Source organism: Athene noctua, chromosome 6 (assembly GCF_965140245.1).
Source record: "Athene noctua chromosome 6, bAthNoc1.hap1.1, whole genome shotgun sequence".
Lineage (NCBI taxonomy): Eukaryota > Metazoa > Chordata > Aves > Strigiformes > Strigidae > Athene > Athene noctua.
Window position 1 is genome coordinate 33,491,483 of NC_134042.1, and position 24,365 is coordinate 33,515,847.

The following is a 24,365-nucleotide window of genomic DNA, read 5'->3' on the forward strand; positions in this document are numbered from 1 at the left end:
AACTCATTACAGAGTAGTTAGTTATAGAAAATTGTTGCTAGAAGAAAACAAGGAGCATGAAAGTCACAACAGAGACAATTATTTAAAGTTTAAAATTTAATGCAGACATAAAATTAATCAGTAACTGCTGCGTGGTTTACAAATTAAAAACTATAGCAAATGACTTGAAGTCTATTTTAGATACAGGAACATTTCCAGATAGAGTGCATTAGGAATAAATTGTTGATTTAAAGCATATTCATTGGTTGTGTCATCAGTGCAGTCTTAGTCTACCAAGTACCACACTCTCCAAAAACCCAAACCCTTTGCTTTTTTACTGCTTTTCACAAAGAGGAGTTAGCTTTCTAGATTAATACAGGAAATAATTTACATTAGCAAAATGACTGGAAAAAAAAGTCTGTATTTTTTTTCTTTTTGCCAGTGATCAATTTGAAATGGTAGTCCCTGTACTGGGAAGACACTCACAGTCGACAGCTCTTTGACAGTTAAGAATGTCACTTGAATGGTCACAGGAAAGAACTCTTTGCAGATGTCTGCAGCAATATATATCTATAGGGATGCAAATAAAGAACTTATTGCTTTAATTAGTATTTTGATTGTTGGCACTCAAAAGTCCATGAAGCTCAGTGTTAGAAGCAGAAAATGTGTTTGGATGTTGCTCAGATATTCAGTTAACACTGATATTTTTCTTACATTGCATCACAAAGTATTTGTGTCAGGATAGCCGTCACAGATTCTTTCCCTTTTTTAGTCTATTAGTAGTATTTAATGTAATGTTTCTCCTTCAGGAGCCCTCAAAGCACTTTTCCACTCGGTGGGAGACAGATTAATCACTCCAGCTGTCTAGTTTCCCAGAGTAGGTGTGCAGGGTTTGTTCCTTTACTGCAGCTGTATTTACTGTACCCCACAACAGGAGGGCTTTACAGTTACACACTCAGACCGCTGCAGAGGTGGTCTCTATCAGTCCATGTTGATGTTCCCTATACAGTTCTCACACAACGTTATCCACATCACACGTTGTTGTAATCAGTAGAGAAGCCAAAATCACAGAGACCAAACTTCCTCCTTTCTGCTGTGGGATTTTATTGTTTGTAACAGGGGAGGTTGGCAGAGCAGTAAGGAAATTTGCAAGTGTCACTGCTCTGTGCATTGCAGTCTTATTTGACTAAGTAAAATATTTTGGTATTCCAGCACTGTTAACCTGAAGATCCATTTCTTTCAAGCCTAAACATAATTTTTTTAAAATACATTAGACAGGAAAATATTCAAGGTGATACCTTCACCTCAGTGTCAAAGTATATTATTTTGATATGCTAATACATAACAAAATACTTCTTTGGTTTACTAGTAATGTCCAGATAAATTACTAATGTCAAGATGATATGCATGCAAATTTAATTATCTTAATTAGCCTATTTTATTTTTATTAGATATTTATTCAGTATTCACTCCATTATTTTCCCAGTGTTATTCACCATCTCGGTTAATGGTTTACTGCATAAAGGAAAGTGTCTTCCCTTTTATTTATCTCCCTTGTTAAACAGCAGTACAAGTATAGAAGTCAGACATTTGACATTTATATACATTTTTTATTTACTTAGGTGTATTTGCGCTTGGATCAGCCTGTAACAGCTTTGAACCTTTTCAAGCAAGGGTTAGATCGATTTCCTGGAGAAGTGGCTCTTATTTGTGGAATTGCCAGAATCTACGAGGTATGCACCCACTATGCAATCCTTATTGTGGCCAAGGTTAGCTGTCTGATCAAGAAAAAAGAGCCAATAGTTGAATAGAACTATAAGGTCATAAAAAATTAATTATGCTGATTTTCAGTATCACTAATGCAAAACAGGTAACATTACACAAAGATACCAAAGTAATGTCAGGGGAGACTTCCAGCCTTATTTGTTTAAATGGTTAATCACACTAGTGACATCCTGTTTACCCTTGACACACAGAAACAAGTCCGTGTTAAGTCAAGTAGTCCAGATGTTGTCCATGTACCTAGGTCTAGTTTATATGTGTTTCTTCATATTAAAACTGCTTGTCACCAACAGCCTGCTAGCAGGGTTAAATGGCAGAATAGTCTACTCAGCTGTGTTCTTTATTAGCACTACCTGTTACTATTAGTTTCTTAAGCCAGTGAGAACAGTTGAAGTGTGTTTCTTAGTTTAGGAAGTAGATGTTATTTTAAGTAGGATTAGTTGTAAAGTAGTTTTGTTTTAGCTTGGTAACTATGTACTGTGTATTTTAAAAGTGTGTATGTGCATGTCAAACAGAGGACTTAATACTGGTTTTTACTGAAAGTTGTAATGATGATGTTCCAGAACAAATGTTTTAAACAGAGTCATGAATTTTTTTTTTTTTTGGTCTACATTTATACTTGGCATTCTTTCCAGTTCTCATCATTCTCATCTAACCCCTAAGCATTAATCCATTTTCATATTAAATCCTTTTTGTCCTTCAGCAGGGAAGAAAACAGCTGCATAATTTTTGGAGGCTTTTCTTTCTGAATTATTAAACAGTTTTTAATATGAGTATTATTTTTCAGAACCATACATAACATTGCATAACCCTTCAAGGAATTATTAAAGAGCATCATATAGTTGACAGGATCCAGTTTTGCACTGACACCTGAGTGCAGGATTATAGCTTCATTAGCAAAGATTTGTACTACAGCACAGGGCTGTTCTCGTTACATAGACTCACAGGTGGAATGTATGCATCAGGCATCTTAATCAGAACTTTTCTTCTTGTCACTACCTTTTGACAATAGGAAGAGTTGTAGTCCTTTTTTGGTTTAAAAAACCCCATTATTTTAAAAAGACTGCTTTAGTACTATTGCCTTTAATCACAGGGAATACACTTTTTCAAAGCTAAACATGCTGCTGAGGTTCAGTAAAAGCTTATGTAGTCATGTTGAGAGTATAGTGTATGTACAGCACACAGGTAGAAATTACTCCTCTCTAAACACAGAAGTGTGTTTTGATATTTTAATTTATTTTCTTCAGTTGTGGGGTAGAGTCCTCTGGTGATTTGCACTCCTCAGAAACAGTGTGATGTTGTTTACAGCAATGAGTTCATGCTAATTCATCTTCAAAGTAGCATACATACAAGCATATATTTTTATACAACGTAGTTCTCTTAACTGGCATATCCTAGCTAGTACAAATTTTGCTAATAAATCCATGATTCCCGTTTTTGAAGGCACATAATAATTCTTCATATGCAATTATATTCTCATTTGTGTTCAAAGTAATTAATGAGTTGACTTACAAAGCACTGAAAATAATTGAGACATTGACAGGGGAAATAACTCTACTGTATGGTACCATACTGGGAAACCAACTACACAGCACTGTGTATCGCAAGGCATTGTGCAAAAAGTAGCAAGTGCCTATTGCATACGCTAAGCTTCTGACCAATCTCTTTTTCTAATAAATAAAAACCAAATAAATCTCTTTTTGTAGCTATGGCATAAAGTTAATGACAGGTACAGCTAGCACTGATAAATTAATATGCAGTCTTTATGTGGATGTTTGTGTTGCTTGTGAAGATGCCAATTGGTGATGTTGCATTGTACAATCAGAGAACTGTAAGAGCATACATAATTAATCTCAGTTAAGTACTGTACAGGACATAGTTAAAGCATTCAGTAGATTGACATTTAATAAGTTTTACGATAACAATTGCTGATAAAGAGTAGCATTAATCTCTGTTTTTTCCAATTCTGTAGGAAATGAACAATATCTCCTCAGCTGCAGAGTACTATAAAGATGTCTTAAAACAAGACAATACTCATGTGGAAGCCATCGCATGCATTGGCAGTAACCATTTTTATTCGGACCAGCCTGAGATAGCTCTGCGGTTTTATAGGTATCTTACACTTATGGGGAGGAAGGGGAAACTGAACACATGGCAGGGTAATATAAAGGGTTGATTTTTTGTAATGCTGATAGCAAAAAAAGAGCATTAGGAGATTGACATGGGAGGATGACTGAGAATTTGGACAAGTATCACCATGAAATGAGTATGCCAACTTACATATCTTCTCGGCCAGTGATAATTACATCTCTCTCTTAAAAACTTATCATTATTACATGTGAAATATGTAGAAGTATCAACAAAGATTATCAAAACAGTATTTGATTACTAAACAAGAAGTGATCTTTCACAGCATGAGGCAGTTTGAGAACACTGGACCTTACGCTCAACTTCAGTTGCATTTGGAAGGCACATGTACTTTCTATTTACCTCTTTGAAAATGGGTACTCTTTGAAAAACTCCACCTGAAGTCATGAGCAGTTGTTACCACAAAGTCCCTTCCTTGAATACAGGCTGGGATTCCCTCATACTGAAAGCAATAAAAGGATAGTGTTAAATGATGCTGCTTGCTTTTCATTTCACTACAGTGAGAGGGCAAAGGAGCCTGACTCATGTTCTTAAGTTTAAGAGCAGAGTAAGTCACTGTAAGCACTACCATCTGAAATGCTGGGGTTTCAACCCCAAGCCCCAAATTAAGGCTGACATATGGGTGATTCCCACAGCCCTTCACAAAGGGGGGGTGAGTTTACCTTTAGGCTTCCCTCCAGGGTGGGTCCGGCCTGGCAGGGAGAGCCATTGGGTAAATGAGCCCCGGGTGTCCCACATTGAGTAACCAAGGGTCAGGTGTCCCACTGAGGGATAAAAGCTGGGACCACTTGCAGGCAGGGGCAGTGTCTGTCTGTGAGGTGGATGCCCTGTGCAGAGTTCCCTGTTGGGGAAGGACCTCCTGCCTCCCTGGGACTGGGCTCCAGTCAGGTCTGGCTTTTGTAAATGTGGGCTGTGTGGAGATTCAGTATGTGGCTTCCTTGGTCTTATGTATTTGGTTTGTTGACTTGGTTGTCTCCTGTCCCTTCTGTGGGAAACTGCATTTCACTATTTATTCCACCCATTGTTGGTCATGCGGTGTTGTTGTTGGGGTCAGTGGGATTGATGTTGATCATGTATAATCTGACTGACTTGTCTGTACCCCCAGCGCTCCCCCATGTACTGAACCTTTTGTATCAAATACAATTTGGTTATTGGTTCATCTTTATGCTGGCTGTGTCCTTTATGCTAGGCCTAATTGGCGAAACACCATCTTATTTTGGTTGGACCTGAGCTCTTTCATTCTTTAGGTTCAGAAAGTCATAGTCATGCTGCAGACAGCAGCCCTCTTTTTCCCTGGCCTTCTTAGCATATCTGTTTTTCCTATAAATATTAGTAAAGAGAATTTTTATAAAACATCTCAATTCTAAAAGATGCATTAACATCAATTTGAATAAAAATCTGAGTTACGCCTCAAATGTAAAATTAATGTAGATTCACATACTAGATGTACTATTACTGATTAGAGCAGTGCTGAAGGACAGGAATCAAGCAAAAAATGGAAGTCTGAAGAGTTATAAAAAGTAACTGCAACAAATTAACAGTTTGATTGAGGTTGAGGAATTGAAAAGAGGAAATGGAGAAAGTCTGCAAACAACTCTGCCTTACAGTAAAGTCAGATCATGTGTCACAGTCAGAAGTTACATCATTTACATGAAGACTGTTTTGCACAACTTTGATTCTACTAATCAAAAATGCTTTGCACTGCCCTTCCTGGAACTTTTACCAAGTGTAAGACTATAACACTTGGTTATTATATCCTCTCAGAATAGGGAGAAAGGAGGAGGGAACTTTGTCATTTAGACTAGAACTCCTGTTTGAAATTAATAAAAAAAAATTTTTTTCTTTCAATCTAGACGCCTCCTGCAAATGGGTGTTTATAACTGCCAACTTTTTAATAATCTGGGCCTCTGTTGCTTCTATGCCCAGCAATATGATATGACACTATCTTCATTTGAACGTGCACTGTTTTTGGCTGAAAATGAGGAGGAGACAGCAGATGTGTGGTACAACTTGGGACACGTGGCTGTGGTATGAAAAATATTAACAACCTTTCTGAATAAGTATCATTTTACAAAAACTGGAAAAAAGAATAACTAGGAGTCATTGCCCTATTTTGAAATATAAAACCTGATAGTATACAGGATAAAGTGCAGTACAGGTTAAAGGTTTATTTGCACCTCAATAGAGAGGAAGACACAAAAGAAAAAAATTCTGTACATTTTCATAGAATGTGGCTTAGTCATGCTTAAAGATGGTGGAGAGGGAGGATCTTTTACCTTACCTTCTTTCTTAAAAAATTGCAACACGTACCAGCCCTTGAAGGAGTTTGCTGCAGTAACAAGCTAATCTAAAAAAAAAGAATTGAATTAAAAATATTTTTCTCTGAGCTGTTACAGACCAATTCTGTTGCCATAAAAATATGTATTCAGCAGCATGTAGCAGACACTAAAGCATTATGTATGTCATAATTGAGAAGGCATGTTCCTCTCTCTTACAGGCTGCTATAAACATATTGTGTAATTGTGTGATAATTTTTTAAATTTCTAAATTAATTTGCATTCATTGCCCATTTTTGCAGATGTTCTTCCAAAAGTTGTGTGAAATTTCTGTTTAGTTGCCTGCCGGAGTAAGTTTTTGGCAACTTTCTAATATGAGTTGTCTTCAAATGCTGATTATGGTTTAACTTAAATCAGAGAGAAACTCGATTGTTCATCATGATTGTATTGCAACTAGGATAAACACATTAATTTATGCTACCTAAAACATTGAAATTTGAACTTATGTGCCTGTATTTTTCTGCATTCGTCGCTTATAATGTTTAACCTGATGCTGTATCACTGTTGGTCATGACCCTGGAGCATTAAAGAGCAGTCAGCTGCTTCATACAAAGAAATTAATCTCTCTTAATTTTTTTTTATCTTCTGAAACCTAGGTTTATATGTGATTTATTTTTTTTTTTTTTTTTTTTAAACTGCATAGAGATTGAGAAGGCAAGATGACTTCCCCTCTGGAGACATCTCTGGTTTTCTTATCCTACTATGGACGGTAGCAGATAGCATAGTCTTTAGATGACACTTTAGTCATCTAAAAGTTAAATTAGATTAAGTGATTATCACTTGGAGCATGCAAGTTTGTGTGGAGAGAAACAAATCTGTCTGGAAGAAGGATAAGAAGCAAATGAGAGGGTCCGGGAAGAAAGCACATATGGTTGTGATAAGCATGTTTTTATTGTAATTTGTATTCCATGGTAGTACATATGGGTGAAAAGCTACTCCAGACAACAAAACAGATGTATGTTGTTTCCAATCTTTTAACAAATTAAAATACAATCTTACTTTTAGGGCATAGGAGACGTGAATCTGGCTTACCAGTGTTTCAAGCTAGCGTTAGTCAACAATAATGACTATGCGGAAGCTTACAACAACTTGGCTGTACTGGAAATGCGTAAAGGTCACATTGAACAGGTTGGTGTTGCACCTCAGCCTAAGCAGAATGCTTCCTTTGGCCCTTTTTTACTTCAGAAAAATGTTTACTTCAGAAATGTTATTTCTCTGAGGTGGAGGCATCATAGGATTAGCTTACTATTACAGGCAGAAAGCATGGATAACTTTCATGCATGTTTTTGTGTAACCTCCACGTTGTTATGCCATCTCCCATTAAACTGCTTATTCTTAGGTATATCCAAATGGTTCATCCAAGACAAACAAGGTTTACAGTGGCTTTGCAGTTTTTGAGATCTTTTGTCTAAATTGATATCCAAAACAAAACCCATCACTCTGTAATCATCACTTAAATTACAACTTTGACTATATATTCAGTTTATAAATGTAGATAATACACTTTTGTTGGGTGACAGAAAGCAGCAATCAGATCAGCTCTTCAGAGATTTTTTTCAGCAAAGATATTGCTTTGAAGTTTTGTCCCAAAGTAGCAGGTTCTTGATAAATACTCTTGCATCAGTAAGCTTGGTGGTTTGTCTTACTTAATGTGAGTATACTAAGTTGAATTGCACTTAGATGTATAATTGACATGCACAGTGGATTAAATGCATTTATTTTTTACACACATGCAGGGAAAATTAACTTGCATTTGTAGGACAGTTTGAACTACTATGAGCTTGTTTTAATCCTTGTAAGAGCAAGCCTATTTTGATGGATTCATATATATATATCAGAGACCTACAATATTTAAAGACTTGTAAATACCTTTTTTAAGAGCAGATTCTCAAAGTAAACTTTATTCAGATAACCTAGTAGTTACCATGGAAACAGGGACATGAACCCAGCACTGGATGGTTCCAGTGACAAACTTTGGATTTAGTTTCAGTTTCATTATCAGTAAATTTGCAGACATTTAACTCCCAGGTGGAAATTACGTCCAGTTGGGGAGGTTGTGATTGCTGCCAATTAGTGTTGCAGAGCCTTTCCATTATTATCAGTTGTTTCCTGTCTATTTTAGTTTTTACCATAAAATTTTCTATTTTCATCTTGTATCACATGTATAATTAAAAATCAAGATCATCATGGCAATAAAATTATACACAGAAGAATAAAGTGAAGATGTTTTCTTTATCTTGGATTTTATTTTATTTCACTTCACAATTTCAGAAGTACTGTTGCATGTACTCAGAATTGTCAATTTAGGTAGTTTAAGTTCTTAACTCTACCTTCCCAAATAGTTTAGAGATACTTTTGTTTATAAAAGATCAGGTTTTTTTCCCAAAAGTTCTCCATTTTTTAGTAAAAGCTTAAATTGACTTTAATTTTGTATTGGATTTACAGCATGAAAATGCACACTCTGATACTTAATTTTTCATTAGTTTTTAATGATACTATCTTGCTAGTCAGAAAAAAAAGTTAATTTTATTAAAATTTTTGAGTGAGAAAAGTTTCACTTTTATGATAAAATTTAGGTTTTCAGGGATGCTTAAGACAGTGCTGTCAGAGACAACAGATAAATACAGTGGGGTAGGACTTTAACTACTTTTTTTAAAATTAACATATTCTCTTCAGTGTTTAGAACTGAATTGCTTAATTGAATAAGTACCAACATGTTTTTTCTGACTCAACCATGAGTCTTATTCATTTCAATGCTCTTAAACCATACTATGCCTAAATGTACTATTGGTGTAACTTCATCATAGTTGAAGATAGCTTTCTTAGTAAAGACCTAGTAAAGAAAACACAGGATGGTTTCTCTTAAGAACGATGAAAATTGCATTAGATTCTTGTTACCCTCCCTCTCTCACAGATTTCATTGTGGTTTTTTTTCTTTGTCTACATAGGCAAGAGCTTTTCTGCTGACTGCTTCTTCTTTAGCGCCTCATATGTATGAGCCCCATTTCAATTTTGCAGTGCTCTCAGAGAAGGTAATGCGTTAGCCTATTCTTGCAATTGAAAAATTGGGCGGTTGGGTTTTTATTGTTACTGAGAATTCCAAATAGGTAAGACAGAAGAATACAGAGTGCATAAACTCAAGGAAAAGTAAAGTTAACATTTTCACTTTAATACCCAGAAGCTTTGTGTGTGAAAGTAGTCATTCAAATGTTTGCTTTTGAGAATGAGTGAGGCCAACTAGCTATAAAGTAACTGCAATTTTCCAAATGCCCAGAAGATGAACAATCCATTAACAATTCCATCTGCAGTCTTTACAGTTATTGCCATTTTTCAGGATGTGAAGTGAAATAGTATCATATAATTTCTCAGTAATTACAGACAAAATATCATTTATTCATTCCATGATCTTACTGGTCTCAATGAAAGTCTGTTCTTCAGCTTTACAACCCTTAAATTTTGTGTGTAAATAATTTCTTTCACACTCAGACACTAATTAACATTGTGTCCAACATTCTTGTTAATAAGGAGAAACTTGTACAAGTCCTTAATAAGAAAAAAGTGCTTCTTTGCTTGTGCCTACACCTTCAAGATTCTGTTATGAGTCTGTGTTGTGTGGGCAGCCCAACTCCTACAGATACTAAAGTACATGCGTCAAGGAGAGAACAACCCATTAATTTGTAAGCATATCCTCTCCATTGTGAAACATAAGATGATTTTGAATAATTGCATTCTGTACTTACCGAGTAAGGAGTAAATCGCAGTCTGGAAATGTCTTGTTACATAGCTTTTGCACAAAGAACCTGCATAGGTTCTGGGAGAAGACAGATGGCCAGATCAGCTAGCTGTTGGTGCAGTCATAATGCAATCCTTAGATTCAGTGTAAGGCCATGGTTTACAAAACATAATTCCTCTGGCCAGGACCCTGTTTTTTTCTCCTTCAGAGAATTCTTGCCGCACTGAAGATCTGTGTTGACTGGTGCACAGGCAACAGAGGCCTCCTACTGACACTTTCCATAGCTTCTTCCTTTCCACCCAGCAGCTATCACTTTTACTAGATGTATTCCCAGTTGGGTTCTTTTTTTGCTGAACTCACTTTCTGAGATGCTGTCCTTATGTACACTTCCTTCCTCCAAAAATTATGGCTATTTAGGAAAAAATAAAGTTCCCAAGGCAGGGAACAATGTGGAAACATACTTCTAAAAGCAGAGGAGCAGCATTAGCTCCCCAGCATTGTTCTGTCTTGCTGTGAGGAAACAGGAAATCACATGGAGTTGTGGCTTTTACAGAGACCTGATTGGTTGTGTTTTACGTGTATATACAACACTACTTCTGTGGAGTTTAAAAACAAATCTTCCATTTTTTATTCCTTCTCACTTTAAGCACTGGGCATGGTGTGCCTTTTCCATTCTCCAAGAAGTCAGGTGGAATGGAACATAAAGTTACTGTCTTGAAGCATCTCTCCCATTAAAATCACATTTCTGTCTTTTCTCATCCCTTGATGTAAGGGGGACATAACCCTGAATTCAAAAGCCTCTATACTGACTGTTTTATTTGTTCATCTTCAGGACCAGCTATGTTTAAATATTGGTGAGATCAGAAATGTACTGCACAGAATACATGATGCAAGTACTGCAGTGTTTGGATTTACAAAAACAGTGTGTGTGTTTCTTACAGGTTGGAGATCTTCAGAGGAGTTACACAGCTGCTCAGAAGTCAGAAGAAGCATTTCCAGGCCATGTTGATACACAACAGCTTATCAAACAGTTAAAACAGCACTTTGCTATGCTCTGATATGCATATTTTTTATTATGTGAAAACAACCAGACTGAATGTCCCATGCATCTTTTCAAAATACTGGCTCAGAGTAGATAAAGTATACTTAATGCATTCCTGTGGCAGAGCCTGTGTTACTTTGACTAGTAGGAAAGGTTTAAGAGTCCTAATTAGTTTCTGTCATCTTAAAACATATCTCTTACTAAAATGCAGCTAGAACACATGTTCAACTACATGCATGAGAGATTGCAGAATGGCAGGACACTGCCAGTATGACAGCTTTGAAATAGTTGTCTGGTATATGAGCAAGTAAGTTTCCATTTAATAGTGATGAACATTTTAAAGGATTTTTTTCAGACTTTTCTGCAGAAAAAATGGTTTTAAATATTCCTGTGTGACACTCTTTCAGGTAGCACAGAGTAAAAGTTACTGGTCTTCAAACTTGGCTTTTGATAGTATACTTTTTTACTGAATGTTAAGTTTTAAAACTACAATACCTTAAATTCTAAAATACATATGTAAAGCAGTTCTTACATTCTTTGTTGTACTGTATGGATTAAATAAATTCCAGTTTGTATTGTTTCTTTCATTTGTTTATCTAAGTTAAAAGTACATCCCTATTGCCATGAAAATTAGAGTCAGCAATCTTAACATATTTTGAAAGACTCCACAGAAATGGTACAAAATAGCATAAATATGTGTGTTCCTCTCTACCCAGGAGAAAGTTTATTCTTGATCTCAGTGAGGGAAAAGGATATTTAGAAGCTTGCAGAGTTAGGTACTAATAATCAAGAATAAGTCATTGATCGGTAGTTACCTGTGCTACCACATAAGCACTGTTGCTAAATAAATATTTGGATCATCCTAACTACAAGAATACTATTAATAGCAATAAATAAAGATGTTTTCTCTGTCATATATCTTTGTGTTCTAACTAAAAGGGATAAATTTGCATGATTTTCCAACTTGATCTTTTTAAAAGACCTTTAAGAAATGTGGGATGTTAAGGCATTCAGAAATGGCACATCCTGAAACAGGTCTTTAAATTCTTGTCATATTTCTCTGATATATTAAGGGATTATCTTGGTTTAGGAATCAACCCTAAACATGTTTATGAATATGATGTTTTCCTTTTTACTATTCGTTACTTTCCCACCCTCATCTTAGTATGACTGTTGTAGCTGGTGAAGGCAGATGCTGGGGAACTTAGAAAAGTGGACCTACAGGCTCCCCCCATGAGCAGTCTGTAGGTGACAGTCAGAAACACTATCATTAACTGGTGTCACATCATTTTGTAAAATGCAAATGCATTATTGGCTGAATAGATGCAGCATCTTTAATGGAAATTTTATTTTTTCCACATTGATTTAATATTGTTGAAATTTGTCACAAACTAATTAAGAGACATCCTTAGTTATTGGTAATTTTCCTTACCTAAATAAGATTTTACTTTCTGGTAAAAATGAATAAATTAGAGGGAAGTTCCATCCTTTGATCTACTGTACGTGTATCTTTCCAGTTGACAGTGCTAAACTTCGGAGGCTACCAGAAAAGAAAATGTTTGTCTTTTAGCAGTTTAAACACAACTGTTGGGAATTTTTGAATGTCATCATTATTAACTCAAAGTATTTTTAAAATTACATAGTAAATAAGATTATTTCTACAATAACTGGAACAGAAACTAGTAACACAACTTCAATTTTTAATCCTGTGTGGCATCTCAGTAGTTCCTTAGAGATGCTTATAAGATCACAGCTCAAGTTTATGATCTGAATAATTTCTTTTTAGCAAACAGTACTCCTTAGAACATAAACCTGACATGATTATTTTTTTAATATTGGGGGATGTGTGGAGATTGAAATGGAAAATATTAATGTATTGCAAAAAGTCCTTTATGCAAGATGCTTGTGCAAATTAATTATATAAAAAAACCTACACACAAACACATGAAGTTCTAAATAAGGATTGAAACCTTTTTAGCTCTCCCAATGTACTTCTGCAAGCCATTCCAAATTTATCTTATATGGTGTATTTTGATTGCCCCAAAAGACAGCAAGCTATTTGCTTCATTGACCTTTCATGCCCCAAAGCAAGGATAGGACAGTTATTTTTTTCATGACTAGCACATGTACAAATTAAATCAGATGTGGTAATGAGAGCAACACCACAATACAAAAAGCAGATGAATAAGCAGGCTGTTTGTCATAGAAGAATCTTTTGAGTTTGTTGTATGTTAATTTGGTGTGAGCTGCAACAAACAGATGAATCGGCAGGCCCTGGGGCAAACCACCTTCAGTTGATTGAGGACGATACAGCACAACGCAGTGCCTCAGAATGTGGATTCATCTCTGCAGTAGGATCATGTTAGGACAGTGTGACCTTAATATTGCAAGCAGCATTTCTGTACCATAGAAATCATTTTTCCTCTAACCCGTAGCACAGCTCCAGCTATGCCCAGCCAGCATTTATAAAGTCCTTTGGGAGCAGAAAATAAAAGACAATGAAAAAATGACACAAACTTTTTTTTAGATCTCCAGGGTAGAGGATATCCACAACAGTGCTGCCTGGAAGGAAGCTCAAAAGAGATTGCTGGGAGGTCTTGAAGTTTCTATGTCCCTGGAGGAAAGTCTGTACAGTTTATGGCTGTTACCACCAATTCTAGCCAGTCTTTTCACCAGCCCTCTTGCTGGGGTCTTTCTGATGGATGAAATAATTTAAAAGTTGATAATGAAGGGTTAGGTTATTAACAGATTTTGATTGTTTTATGAGATGTTATAGCCACAGCACCAGCCACAAAACTGGCTGAAATTAATCACATTCACAGTTAAGGGTTGTGTGTCCTTTTGGCTGGAAAAAAGCATCCTCAGACATTGCTGGGCAGGACAGGAGCAGTTTGCCATAAGATGCCGGTTCAGTCACTGAATGACTTTGGATAATGATTCCACGTGTTGTTGTTGCTGGTGGTGGTGGTGTTTTTTCTCTTTGATTGCTTCCTATCTTTGTAGGCTAGAGGGAGAGATTTTTGGGTCATTCAGTCTGATCTCTGATATGACATACACCAAACATTTTAGTTCAGGAGCTCTTTTTAATGAACCCAGTTTGTGCTTGACTAATGGTTACCTGCCAGAGCAGCAGCAAGTTTTGGTACAAAAAAACTACAGCATCTTCCATGATAGATTTTGTATTTAGACACTCTCTCTACCATATATTTCTCTGCTTCCTGATGGATGATTTCAAGCTCGTTCATGTCCCCCCTTCACTCACACCCTACCACACCCCCCCCCCAACCAGTGGGTATGGATTATACCCCAGCACCAGCAGCTGAACTGTCATTAGAATCTGGTACAGCTGAGTAGAACTGTGGCCATTTTGCCTCCTTCAGGCAATACCTACTTTGCCTCTGTCACCAAAGCTGTCACTGGCACATGTGGTGGTTATTTTTGAACAAATACACCATTTCCCTATCACAGAGAACATGAAATAGAGACCTTAGAAGAATTCTTTGCACCAACCCACTTGTCTAAACTAGGACATGCTGTTTTACTCCAAATAGCAAGAAGAAGTTGCTGTGAAAATTTACTGACCCGTATCAGCTGTGCCCCTTCTGCAAGGACAGAACTGGGCAATCTGAAGTGCAGGTCAAAAATCTGATCAAGATAAGTGCAAGGGGAAAACAACTGCCTACCAGGAAACTAAATAAGCCGAGTAAAAGACTTCATGATATCCCACCCTGTTCCTCACCTACTCCAGTGGAATCCTCAGAATTGCATTTTAGCCTGTTTCCAGACAAGAAACATTTTATATTGCACACAGCAATAACAAAAACATAGGGCATGAAGCCGCTGTGGAATCAGACTCAAAGAAAGGGTGAGTTTTCATCATAGGGCCAGGACAAGAAGCAGCTTGCACAGTTCTTTTCTGCTTGTTGGAATTTACTTAGGGTCTAGGGCTGCTCCAAACTGCTGTTCCCAGAAGATGCCTGTGTGCATACACACATTGTAATTTTGCACTGCCAAGCTCTGCAGTCCGCAGTGTTTTACTGATATCCCAGCCATCACTGGGAACAAATGAGCAGATGGTGGATGTGGAGTGCAAAATGCCCCTTTCTCTATAAATAAAACCAAAACTAATTTTCTCTTTGTGCCTTAGAAGACAAATGAAGCAAAAGCCAAGAACCTCTGATATTCAAGTCATAGATAGACTTGTTATCTCCAGTCACTCTCCAATAGCATTTGAATTTCTGTTCTGGTAAGATAGTCGTGTTACTAATTTCCCTAACCACATTTTCAGAGTTTAGGAGTGCTCAGTAGCTGCAAATGCTGAGAAGCATCTGTAAGGAGGTTAAATCTGTGAGATAAGTCACCACAGAAAGCAGTTTTTATTGCAAAATTATCAAGTAAACATACCCTAAATTATGCTGAATAACTGAATGTTCTGTAGAAGTACTATATTTACCTTCTCCTTTCTGTTGGTTCGTTAATCTCCTTTCTGTTGTTTGGTCACAGCAATTGCTTAGTGCACAGCCTTCTTCTCTTTTCTTATGTGTAGTTTACAAAAGGGTTATAAAGGTTTAGCTGAAAAAGCCATTAGAAATTAGATGCAAGAAGAAACAGCAGGATGCAAACCTTGCTCAGCACTTTGGAAAGGGCGAACTCATTAAGAGCCAGGAAACTTGGTTCTAGCAAGTAGACCACCCCAGCAATTTCATTTCATTTTCAGCTTATTCTGTTACATAGCCATAAAGTAATTGCCAAGATTTTACATTTTAGCTTTGGTATTATTTTATACTACTATCAGTTCCATATTTTGCCAAGTCTATATCCTATAATAATGCCAAGAACCTTTAAAGCTATTACATGTTAATTAATCCTTACATATAGTATATGAAGATCACCCTAACAAAGGTCATAAAACCTTCAATCAGGAGACTCTCATCTATTTGTATACAAGTTACCACACAAAACCTAATTTAGGAACATAATCCTAGACTATTTTTATTCCTGTGAATTACCATAAGCCAACAGTTCAAGATTCAGATAAAACCACAGTCTTCTAAAATATATGGTCACTGATTATTTTTTTTTTCAATTGGTAGAACAAAACCAGATGCATGTATCTCTCCCAGCTTTTAGTGATGTAATTGTTGGTTCTTCCAGAGATACTGATGTGGGAGGCCCAGTAGAAAAACTTTAAAAGCTTCTGACTTCTGCTTTCAATCCTGCCATGTTTAAGGGACATGCTTAAAATGCTGCATCATTACCAAGCATTTATTTATTACAATATTAAATGGTAGCTACTTGGATGAATGCAAGATTTGAAATTCAACATAAACGCTGGGAAGGCCTGCTAATAAGCAGAGTACCACAAGCCATGCCAAGATCCTATACCAAAAATCTCTGCAGTATAATACAGGGATAGCATTACTACATATCTACATATACATAAAACATCCACAAATTGCTTGTGTCTTCAAATCAGGCAGTAGCTGTAGACAGTGAAGGAAATAACTCTCCAAGAGCTCCCTAGTCTAACTGAACACTGGGAAAGGTGGGTGGAATGGAGATCCTATTTTGCAGGGCTGTATGTATATTTGCAAAATATAGAAAATTAATGGTAAATAAACATAATGTGGCTACTTATAAATTACTGAGATGATTTCTACTTTGCAGCCACACCTATGATAATCTTCACTATCTTTATTATCAGTTATGTGTATATTTATCAAAGATACATTTTTAAGCAATTACAAAGTGCAGAAGCTTTTAAACCCCTGGCATTATGTGACAACTCTCATGCTGTCTACCTGAATACAACATCATCTTTCAAGAAAAAGTTAGCCATACTCAGCAATCTCAGAAAGCAGTTTTAATTCAACTGAAGCTTCAGATTCTCCAATGCCTTTAAAAACATAAAACCACCAGCACTAGAACAGAGGCCTTTGCTGTTAGATCAAAACTTTAATAAACTTGAAACAAAGCCTGAATAATGACAGATACTTGATTCTGAAGGGGAGAGAGAGTTGTGTCTTAGGGTAGTCTATGACTCATGTCATGTGAGCACCTGTAACTTACCGTGTTATCTTGGTGGACTCTACTGTGCTGCAACATAAGCCAATGACATAATGTAAAGGAGCATACATTGTAAGCAGATTCCTTTCTGGCTATATACCTGTCATTTCTGGCCAAAAAGGTAATTCAGACACAAATCTCTTGAGCAAGGAAGACTAAGATAAAATCTGCAAAGTGTTATTTGGATTGGAAACCAAATTCCATGGAACAATGACCCTATACATCACAAACAGAAATCTGGACCTGTTGGTGGCCAGCCCACCAGCTGCGGATGGCACGAGAGGTTCCTGGACAAGCACAGGGTTGTGTATCTGTACCATACAGGGGAGCTTACATTGCTCAAGGGTATCCTATGCTCCTATTGCATGAGCTCACACCACCATCGTGGGCCTTGCCGTGCTGGACCCAGTCTGCACCAGTAGCAGGAACTTTGCTTCTGTAGTGCTGCGTGGCAGCAGTCAGTCGAACACAAGCCAGCTGGCAGTGTGTCACACCAATGAGCAGCTAAGAGCCATGGAGGAAGCGATGTTGGGGAGAAAGGACCTTAACGTGACACCATACTGCAAAGGTGCTGGTGGAGAAAGGTCAGGAACAGTATCAGAAATGACTGAGAGAATAAAGGAAGAAAGGACTGTACTGAAAATAGGACATAAGAATGCCAAGGTCACAGATAGTGTCTTGATAACCATGTTAGGTGTCATCCCCACAAGTAACTTCCATGTTCCATCAAATACTCATTTGATTAAGAGAAGTTGCAGACACAGAGACAGGTACTGTGGGTTCCTGGTAGAGCAGTGAGACTTGCTGGATGCCATGTGGCATTGAGTTCCCTCTGACAGGAGGAAATGGGATGGAGCGTGAAAGGGATGGAGAATGCTTTGAGCAGTTACACATAGGCCATGTTCTCAGCATAGAGTCAGCACAGGGAAGGGGAGAAGAAACTGTGGTGACTAAACTTCTCAATAATGTTGGAGGAAAGTAAAATAGCAGGCAGACGTGAACAGAAGTCAGCTGATAACATTATTCCACCAAGTATCTCCTGGATCAAAGACAGGACTTGAAAGTTTCTTTCTGATTTCAAATATTGAAGAATATGTACTAAATAGCACTGAAGTGGTACTTATATAAGTACTTTGATCTGTCAGAAGTGTGCCCCTCAAGACCATTAATGAGGACACAGTAAACACAATAGTCTTTCCAGATCTACCTAAAAATCAGCACTCTCACCCCCCCACCCCCCCCCAATCACCTGCACATCACTCGTAGCTGGTAAAGAGCAAAGGGGAATAGGAAGCCCTGAAGAGCTTATTGAAAGCAAATTATCATGGTGAAGATTCCTGATTTACACATTTGCTCTCCTACCACACACACTTTTGTCTGCTGCAGTTAGCCCTTTCCCCATCAACAGCAGCTTCTGTGCTGGCCATCCCCTGGCATGGGGCAGAGGGGGAGGACTGATGGAGCAGCCACCTGGCCAAGGAGCCCCCACAACTAACATGAGCCCTGGAAACTGGAGCTTCAATGTGTCATTCAGCTTTTATGGTCATGGGGTAGTGTTTTTCACAGAGCATATTTGTATTTATGATTTAAATTAAAACATAGGTTTTCCTAGGATTCTTCCTTGTCTGGTGAAGCTACAGTGTCCATTCCACCTTCTGAGTGTTCAACAGTTCTCATGTCTCCTTATGTTGTGCCAACCAAGGAGCATGGAGTCATCTGAGCTCATTATCAGGGTGATCCTGGTGAATGCTTGGTGTCAGCTGAGAGAAGCTGAGTGTCTCTGCTCCTGCTGAGGGCAACAGATACTGAAGATGTTCAGCACTTTTTCTGATACTGTCAGCACCTTCAACTTTAACATAACTAGCATCTTTCATTATCCAACATTTCCTGTCATTGCACAGCAGTGTGGCATATTGTCTCCATAATTTTGTCCTTTTCCCCTCCTTCCTCTCTAGGTTTGGACTGTCCAAAAGGAATGGGAGCTAAAACATTGGTACAGGGTGCAGGTAGTGTGGTAGCCTTCAAGAATATTTAATAATGGGATATAAAAAGGGCTTAGGTGAGCTAGATCATACAAACACAACTGCTGAGCTGCCAGTTGAGGAAGGGTCATCCAAACTGCCTGGTGCTCCTCAAGAGGCAGCACAAATACGACTGAGGGTCTGAGGGTACCTGAACCTCAAAGAGCTGTGTGGGGCTCTCCTGACAAGTTATAGTCATACTTAATAAAGAATATTGGGTTGCAATCACATGTTGGGACCATACAATTTGGTCTAGTCATTAGAAGAGAGACCTAGAAAGGGGATGACCCACATCCCAGCTTCAGCTGGTGCTCCCAGCTTCAGCCCACTGTGCTTTTACATCCCTCCATTTCCATATGTGTAAAATAAGGTTAACGGGATTGTTGCTGCTATTATTATTATAAATTAATGCATTTTCTGTCAGCTGACCCTCTTTTCCATGCTTGCACTCAGTTGCACTGGGTTTTTTGTGTGGATATTCCTCCTTAAGCAATGATGAGAAATAGTGTGTGGAGGGGTGACAGAACTGAACTCTTAAAGGATTTTGTCTTTGATTTCCCTCAATAACACAAGCACAGGGAGAATAAAAGCTGTGCAGGAAGTCTGAGCACTGCAGGTGCTTGGGGCTTATAGTGCTTCTCCTCCTCTTGGACAAAGGCAGCACCTTCCATCACCTCCCACTAATGTCAGGAAAGTTCATTTTCTGTACCTTTTACAAGTGAAAAGCTAATATGTTTGTGAGGAGGGAGAAATGGCCGTTTGTTTGTCTAAGTATGCTAACACCACAAATGGCAAGTCAGGATTCAGAAAATAACACTTCTTTTTAAATCATGCAAGAGGTCCTCTTTGTTTTATTTATTCACAGGCCCTGAATCAATAGCTGCCCATACAAAGATATTTAGAGAGAGCAAACAAAAAGGAGGCTGTTCACCCTAGGCTCCAGATACAAATAGAGAAGAAAGAAGAAAATGTCAAATCTGCATAAACCTTGGATGGCTCCCTGATGGGTATAAGAATACCTCTTTGGAATACCATCTTGTAACTACAAAAAAAATGAGGTAACCTTTTCTTATTTTCAACAAATATTTCCCCTTCTATTCCTAATGTAATTTTTCTCTTGGTAAAAATGCAATCAAATCCCAAACCTGCACATCATTCTGCTGTTCAGATCTTACATCCATTCTGTTTATTCACAAAAGCATAGCATCATGGAATCATAGAATGGTTTGGGCTGGAAGGCACCTTCAAGACCACCTAGTTCCATGGACAGCAACACCTTCTACTACATCAGGTTGCCCAAGCCCCATCCAACCTGGCCTGGAACACTTCCAGGAAGAGGGCAGCCACAACTTCTCTGGGTAACTTGTTCCAGTGTGTCACCACCCTCACAGTAAGGAATTTCTTCCTTATATCTAATCTAAACCTACTCTCTTTCAGTTTAAAACCGTTACTCCTTGTCCTATTCCTACACTACCTGATAAAGATTCACTCTCCATCTTTTCTGTAGGCCACTTTAAGTACTGGAAGGCTTCTATAAGGTCTCCCTGGAACCTTCTCTTCTCCAAGCTGAACAACCCCAACTCTCTCAGCCTGTTCTCATAGGAGAGGTGCTCCAGCGTTCTGATCATCTTCGTGGCCTCTGGACCTACTTGAGCAGGTCTTTGTCCTTATGCTGGGGCCCCCAGAGCTGAACACAGCACTCCAGGTAGGGTCTCATGAGAGTGGAGTAGAGGGGGAGACTCCCCTCCCTTGACCTGCTGGCCACACTTCTCTTGATGCAGCTCAGGACACGGTTGGCTTTCTGGGCTGTGAGCATGCACTGCTGGCTCATAGTTTTCCATCTACTAATACCCCCAAGTCCTTCTCCTCATGGCTGCTCTCAATCCACTCACCACCCAGCCTGTATTTGTGCTTGGGATTGCCTTGACCCATGTGCCGGACCTTGCACTTGGCCTTGTGGAACTTCATGAGGTTTGCACAGGCCCACCTCTCCAGCCTGTCCAGGTCCCTCTGGATGGCACATCCCTTCCCTCCAGTGTGTCGACCACACCACACAGCTGGGTGTCATTGGCAAACTTGCTGAGGGTGCGCTCAGTCCCACTGTCCATGTCAATGACAAAGATGTTAAGCAGCACCAGTCCCAATACTGACTCCTGAGGAACGCCACTCCTCACTGGTCTTCACTTGGACATTGAGCCGTCAGCCGCAACTCTTAGAGTGCAGCCATCATAAATGTTTTCTTGTCATATCTTTATGAGAAAATATGGAATGTATAATCTGTTGTTCACTCTGGAAATGTGTAATACAGATAGGCAAAATAATTGCTGGTAGAGTCAGAAAGCTCCTGACAAGTGATTATCAACAATGAATTCTGATAGAGTAAATAAGATTGTTACTAGAAAATGAAAAATGGAGATAAGAAAAAAGCATATTGCCCTAGAGGCAAGCTGCGCTGCATCAGGAACTTCTGCTTTCACAGGGATACATGATTTTTGTCAAGATACAAAATAGTTTTGTGTCAAATAAATTATTCATATGGCCATTACTCATCACAGATTTCCTGTCTTCAATGCTCTTCCACATACACAGAGATAAGAGTCAGCTATTCACTGGACTATTAAGAATATCACATTATTCATTAAATCTTCACATAGTCCATTTTATGGGTGGTTTTTGTAACATATTTAACACATAAGTCAGTAGAAGTCTGCAGGACAAGAGCTAACAAAATATTTTGTATGAAAAGGATGGTGTGTTGAGGAAGGAAACTATATTTAATGCCGCTAAAATTCACAGTCACAAAATACGCAAACTCTTGTGAGAACCAGAGTTCATCCATCAGCGGCTGGAGTTCTGACAGCCTTTCTACCACTATCTGAATAGGAAGTCATCTGTTTTCACCGTCTGGATCTCACCTCCTGGAGGAAGCCCGCCGGCCCCAGGAGAAGGTGGGTATTCATTATGATCATCCTCTTTGCTGGCACTCATTGGGTCTTTCACAGCCCAGTGGTGGAGGCAACTTCCACACATCTCTTGCCTGTCACAGGCACAATGAGACTCTGAAACAGCTTAAATAAAAGCAAAATGAGAAGGAAGCAATGAGAGTTGTCAAGGATCTTTATTTTCAGAGATTTTAAATGGATCAGGTTCTTCCTACCTGTCTCTTTACCAAGAAAGCCCACCACTTTCTGGGGAAGTGTTTTAAATGCAGAAATTAATTGCCTCTTTGAAACATGACTAGATAATAAACATGATTTTAGGAGGAGGCAAAAAAGATACACATGTAAAGTACAGAACCAAAAATAGCATTTTCTGCTTCCAGGACCTCACTGCTGCTTTCTGTAAGACACAGTGGGCAGGTGCAGAAGGTACCAAGTGCAGCATACCTTCATCAGGGCAAGGATGATAATGTAAGGAAATATTTAGATGTGTTGTTTCACAGAAAGATTGCCATTGCCTGATAAGGAACACAGCCATAGGATACCACATGTATAATGCAATTTGACTCAATGGCCAATGAGAAATAGTATAAGGCTGAAAGCTAGGAAAAAGAAATATCTGCCATTTGCAGACTCAAGCAGTTCAGGGGAGAAGAGGGCAAGTCATGCTCTCCTGGGTTCATGGGGCTCAGATTCTCTAACCATGCTATTTCCTGAAATACTGCTTCCCACAGCACTCTGCAATGCAGTCTACAAAAGTGGAAGTAATCTGGGCTGCACAGTTGACTTCAGCTCTGATAAAACGTGTTATGGGTAACATTCATGTTGTTGTCAGTATGCCAGTAAATGTCATGGCAGTTTTTAGAATATACCATGTTAGGAAATAATTTGGGGTAGGGTTTTTATTTTCTCATTAGGTCGAGCACCAGGTGAACGCCTTCCTCACTGTGTGTCAGCAGATCGGACAAGCACTACCCTGCTGCCTACCATCAGCACAACAGCTTCCAGTCTCAGCAGCTGCAGCTCTCACATCCATGAGTTAAATCAGCACTTGCGTGTTGTGGCCTTTTCTTCTGTGCAGCATTTCAAATTTGCAGGCTTCAACAACAGTGTCAGGAGCCCTCAGCACCCTATCACAGCATTACACTGGGAGACATCTTTTTGGCAACTCCGGGTTTCAGGATGATGAATTGTATCCCATAGAGTTAGGGATGTTGGATCAGTGCCTCTGTGGGCAAATCTGAAGACCCCATTGGGCCAGACTCCAGTCAAATCCAGAACAGATAAACAGTTCCACCTCCAGGACCTTAAAACCTGGAAAGCCAACCAGGATGCCTTCCCACCTTACTTACCCTTTGGGAAAAACTCCCTGGTGCTATTCAAGGGGGGTCTACATGACTTTAAACACTACACTTCCCAATGTCTCAGCTCTTTGCTCATAAAAACAATGTGGCATAGTTCCTTCACCTACATGGAATTGTGAAATTAATTATAAATGGCTTTGAGTTCATTATCTGAGAGGAGCTATAGAAGCGTGACTGTTATTTTTAATAATGCATAAGTAATAATTTATTTAACATTTCTCTGTATTCCTCATCAGGTTCCTGAACCTGACTGCACTTTCATGCTCTGTCTGCAGGTTGTCTTATGAAAGATGACAATAAGCTTCAAACTAGTTGGTTTGGGGTTTTTTTAGGACAATGAGATACTGTGTCTCAGTCATTGAAGTTGTGGTGCCCGTTCTGATCAAAAAATAGCCTATCAAGTTTAAATGGAACAGGTTATGACAAGAAATGAAAAGAATCAAACAGCTACTTTGTAAACATAATCTGTTAAATCCAGTAGCTAGAATTAGTTTTATTCACCCCGGTGAGTTTATGCTGTGGTGTAACCCATTTGTTTCAAGGCCATGATGTCTGGACGGAGCTAACTAGACAGTTTAAACATTGAATGCTGTGTGCTTCGCTGACTGCAGAATCAAATTGTGCTTCAAAATGACAATAAAAAGACAGTAACTTTTTATTTAGATGACATTGAATGATAAAAATTTTTTTACCAGGTAGAAAAGAAACAAATAACTATGTGTCCTACCTATAACCTGCATTGCAGGGATACATGTCTGGAGTGAAGCATTCAGAGGCTGAGGCATGAGGCACAGCCCAGCTGGTAGAAGATGTTGGACTTGGCATATTCGAGGAAAGAAAGTCGAGTCAGTCTCACCTCCAAAATCAAGCAACTTTAAATATAAGGCAGTTTGGATCTATGTTGTTCTAGGTATTTTAGAACTTTCTGTAACACCAAGAAACCCCCCGTGGATTT

At 38.5% G+C, this 24,365-nt stretch overlaps 1 protein-coding gene across 8 annotated transcripts in view; it reads left to right on the top strand.

The window, feature by feature from the left end:
* TTC8 (tetratricopeptide repeat domain 8) overlaps positions 1–11,600 on the top strand; it is a 46,506-nt gene extending 34,906 nt beyond the window's left edge. For 6 of the 8 annotated variants that reach the window (XM_074908513.1, XM_074908511.1, XM_074908517.1 and 3 more), the window contains 6 exons: positions 1,602–1,712; positions 3,734–3,873; positions 5,763–5,937; positions 7,251–7,373; positions 9,194–9,277; positions 10,920–11,600. In XM_074908513.1, coding sequence (XP_074764614.1) covers positions 1,602–1,712; positions 3,734–3,873; positions 5,763–5,937; positions 7,251–7,373; positions 9,194–9,277; positions 10,920–11,036 — 750 coding nt within the window. In that variant the 3' untranslated portion in view covers positions 11,037–11,600. The remainder of the gene's footprint in view (positions 1–1,601; positions 1,713–3,733; positions 3,874–5,762; positions 5,938–7,250; positions 7,374–9,193; positions 9,278–10,919) is intronic. The other 2 variants (XM_074908519.1, XM_074908515.1) reach the window with 1 other exon arrangement.
* Positions 11,601–24,365: the final 12,765 nt, after the last annotated feature.